Source organism: Austrofundulus limnaeus, unplaced genomic scaffold, assembly GCF_001266775.1.
Source record: "Austrofundulus limnaeus strain Quisiro unplaced genomic scaffold, Austrofundulus_limnaeus-1.0 Scaffold82, whole genome shotgun sequence".
NCBI classification, from domain to species: Eukaryota; Metazoa; Chordata; class Actinopteri; order Cyprinodontiformes; family Rivulidae; genus Austrofundulus; species Austrofundulus limnaeus.
The window spans coordinates 732,283-736,415 of record NW_013952484.1 but is presented as its reverse complement, the minus strand read 5'-3'; the positions used below and the strand labels follow the sequence as shown (position 1 = coordinate 736,415).

The 4,133-nt window shown below is 42.3% G+C and overlaps 1 protein-coding gene across 1 annotated transcript in view; it reads left to right on the top strand.

The window, feature by feature from the left end:
- Positions 1-4,133, top strand: part of sash1a (SAM and SH3 domain containing 1a) — a gene marked incomplete at its 5' end in the record, with an annotated part of 84,281 nt that overhangs the window by 52,893 nt on the left and 27,255 nt on the right. Inside the window, 2 exon segments of the mRNA XM_014011572.1 lie at positions 1,625-1,763; positions 2,691-3,112. Coding sequence (XP_013867026.1) covers positions 1,625-1,763; positions 2,691-3,112 — 561 coding nt within the window.

Below are 4,133 nucleotides of genomic sequence, written 5' to 3'. Positions count from 1 at the left end.
GTTGTAATGTGACAAAATATGGAAAAGTTCAAGGGGTATGAATACTTTTGCAAACCACTGTATATTTTCAAACTATTTACTGGCAAATTTAGTCTAATAATTGAAAACATGGATGAAATAAGAAATATGAAACAAATAAAATAAAATACATACAAAGCAGAACACAGCTAAATGTATCAAAAGTATGTCTATTTAATATTAGAATTTTCTGAGACAACAAATTTTGGTTTTTCATTTTTTCCTCTGTAAGAGGTTTTTTTAATAGAATTTTTGGACAAAAAAAATCACAATATATCACCTTGCTTACAGTATCGCAATATATCGGGATATATCGTATCGTGACCCCTCTGTCATGAAATATATCGTATCGCCAAATTCTTGCCAATACACAGCCCTACAAGTTATAGGACCACAAATACTCCTATTTTATTAATTGATGAAATGTCCCATGAGCCTTTGCTGCCTGAGCATACGTCACACTTTCTTCAAGTTCACGGGTTAAAACCAACAAAAAAACATGAACAACACTAGCTGCTAGTCTAATTGTAAAATAAATGTATAATTAAAGAACTTCACTGAGAAAGTATTTCATGTATTATATCACTGCAATTGGTCCGCAGCCCTTGGATAGATTTTCATTTTGGCYCTCTTGAGGAAAAGTTTGGACACCCTTGCTCTAGAATGTCAAGCTGTATGCATGTAAATGTTCATAAGCAGCCATTTATCTATTAATTATTAATTACTCAACAYGCCACAGATCATCCCCCACCCCGGTAATACCTTATCAAGAAGAGCAATACTGTGCAACCCCATTACAGACTGAAAAAAGCTTTAAAAAGGCWTAAATTTGGCAGATTCTGATCATGTGCTGAGCCATCTGTGCAATCCTACAGTTGTTGTTTGTCTTTTTTCAGCTCAGAGCTAATTAATACGGTGTTGTGACATTATTGCAACTACAAAAAGTGAAATGTCAAGATGTCGTTTTGGTGGTGTGGTGCTTATGTGTGAACTTGTTACTTTTTTTTTTTGCTCCAAACATTCCAGAGTTGTTAACACCTACTTTATGTTAAAAGCCATGTCTTTGAAGACAAAAYTGTCTTTCTGTAATCCTCACTGCTAAAAGACAATTCAACAGAAAGCTTCAGTTCTGCAGAATTGTTTTGTGTTGCACGTTTGATCACATCTGCCTCTCGACCCAAGCGGTTTGCTTTGGAAACCAGTGAAAAACAGAAACAAAGTCATTTGGTTGCTTGAAGCCAAATTTCAACTCATTGCCACGGATTACAGTAAAAGAAAACGTCCAACTTAGGAGGAACTCTTGTGAGTTTGTGTGTTCTTGGAGCAACATCCTGGGAATGGGTTTTGTCTTTCAGAATTCTTTGTTACTTTTGGTTGTGTTCACTGAGTTTAAACTTCACACAATGCAGTGGGCCTCCATCCCTTCAAGCCCATCATCTCTACCTCACTAACTTTAACGTCATCTCAACAAAACTCCCATCTTCTACGTTTTAACGTCAGAGCATGTAAACGTGTTTGCTTTTGTTACTCAAAAATTCACGACTAAATCCTTTATCGGAAAAGAAGTGACTTCTTTTATGTGACCCTTTCTTCTCTTCTCTCCCAGCAGTCTCGTGAACAGTCGGATGACGAGCAATCCGAGGACTCTGTGAAGTTCAGACGGCTGCACAAGTTGGTTAATTCAACACGCAGAGTTAGGAAAAAACTCATCAAGGTGGAGGAGGGCAAGAAACATTCTCCTGAAGGTCTAAGATTCTGTGTGATGATGTATTTAGTGCCTCGCAGTACAATTTTTAGATATTACCGTATTTATTCAAGTATAATACATAAAATTAAATCCATAAAATCATCCATAAAGTTGCGGGGTAGTACTATACTCGGATAAATATTTTTACTTATGTATTTTAACTTAAATATTGGCTTCATTCTCAAAATGCCTGAGTCCGGAAATGAGACCGCGTCTTAAAAAGCAGTTGAAACGAGCTCACCTCTGACACTCCTCTGTGCTTCAGAGCGAGATAATAACAGATCCAATGATGTGAAAAAAGAAGAAAAAAGTATTCCTGCACCTTAGTAATTATAACGAACTAATGACATTAGCGTGTGACCGGGCCGCTCCTCAAACAACAACAAACATGTTCGTCTGTAATGGCTGCCGTCTACCGGTGTTCTGAAAAAGTTTGTATCCCTGAAAAAATGTTTCTCCACCAGAGGGGGCGCTCGTGAGTAGGAAGTAATCTGCTTTTCCCCCACAAGATGGCCCAAATCTCATGTGAAGTCTCTGACTTTTGTGTTGGCGCCTCCTGGTGGACAATGTGTAAAATGCCAGAATTAATATGATGCTGCTACAACTGATATATATTTGTTGTCAAAATAACTTTTAGTACATATGTTGTTAAAATAAAATGAACAGTCCAATGATTATTTTACTGATATGTATAAAGACTGCAAAGGCTGAAAWATCTTGAAGTCTGAATGAAATTGGAGGTAGTTTGAGGATTAAATTTTTTATGCTTTTTAAGATCAAAAAGGCGGTCGTAATAGACATGAGATCGTGTTATACACGAATAAATACGGTACTTCTTATTATTTTGTTAGTTGTTGATTCCAAAGTATTCTAAATCCTTCAGAGAATGAATCATTTCACTGAGTGTTTTGGTCTCTTTTTTTAGATTTTCTGAATTTGGAGACGTCACCGCGCTGCGAAGACAACACCGCTCTCTACACGGGGGTTCTAAAGAAGCCCCCCCTGCCCCAGGAGGCTTCGCTGCACTCCCTCACCCACGACCAACTCTCTCTGGACGGAGACTCGGACAGTTTGACGACCTCGCCGTCGTCCAGCAGCCTGGACACTTGGTCTGGACACAAGCTGGTGAAAACCTTCAGCAAATCTTCCAGCACCCACGGTCTCATCCGGCCCCCGAGGAGAACCACGGTTGCCTCCAGCGACCTCGGCGGCTCCATCTCTGGCGTAGCGGGTAGTGGCTCGTCCTTCTCAGAGCTCGATGGGTGCGGTTTAGACGATGAGGGGAAGCTGCAACGCTCCACAACGGATGGCGAGATGAGGAAGGCCCTAAGCTCCATATCTCACGGGGTAAGTAACAACGAGGCCCTCTACGCCTTCTATGGCCTCACTAAACCTCGCCCTAAACCCCACTCCCAGTCACGCCTCCTCATCTCCCTGGATGACGGTCCTCAAGGCAGTCCCAAACACCAAATTGCCAATCGCCACCAGGGTAGCTGGACGCACCGAAAACCCGACCCCAACTACGCATATTCCACCAAGCACCTGCTCTACCAGCGCTCGCGCAGCGCCAAATGCCCCATCTCCCCCCTGTCTGTCACCCCCTCCTCCCCCATACGCTGCGACGTAGCTAAGTCGAAAGGTTTTGGAAGCGGYGCAGGGGGCTGGCTGTTCCCGCCTCGAAGGCTGCGAGGCCGAACCGCTGTCAGCGAGCTGAACATCACCTATGTTGTAGAACGAAGCCTCTATGGCCACCTGAACTGGGCCCAGCTGGTCCGCCCGGTGACCCTCAGCCGTGCTGAGCGCCGCTGTCTGTTGGAGGAGGACCGCGAGGTGGACAGGAAGTGGGCGGCCAGCGTGGACCGCTGCACGAAGCGGGTGCTGTTGCGCATCCAGCAGAAGTCTGTGAGTTTGGACCTCGAGGTTTAAATCGGCCGCCGCTTGTGAGCAGTACTTCAAAGTTGCAGAATAGCTCCTGGTTTCTACGTTCAGACGAGGAGTGTATGTACAAATACAGAAAACAGAACAAGTATATAGTATTATTCCCTTTTAATATATGCGTATTTAAAAAAATATGGTTTAGGTTTGTATCAGTGGTGGGCACAGCTGACCAAAATAGTTAGGTTCACCAACCACTAATCCGCTAAAAACGAATCTTTGCACCGCTGACTAAGCAGATTTTAAAGGGATCCACGATTAGTTGTAACATTAAACTTTATTTGATAAACATTTATTTTAACTGTAAAAATACTGTAGGATGTTTGGTTTTGTAAAATTTTTAAACTATATAAAAACACGGACGGAGCCATTTTATTTACACGCAAAGCATTCTGGGTAAATGATGACATCTACTAGGTCCTCGGTGCGAGGC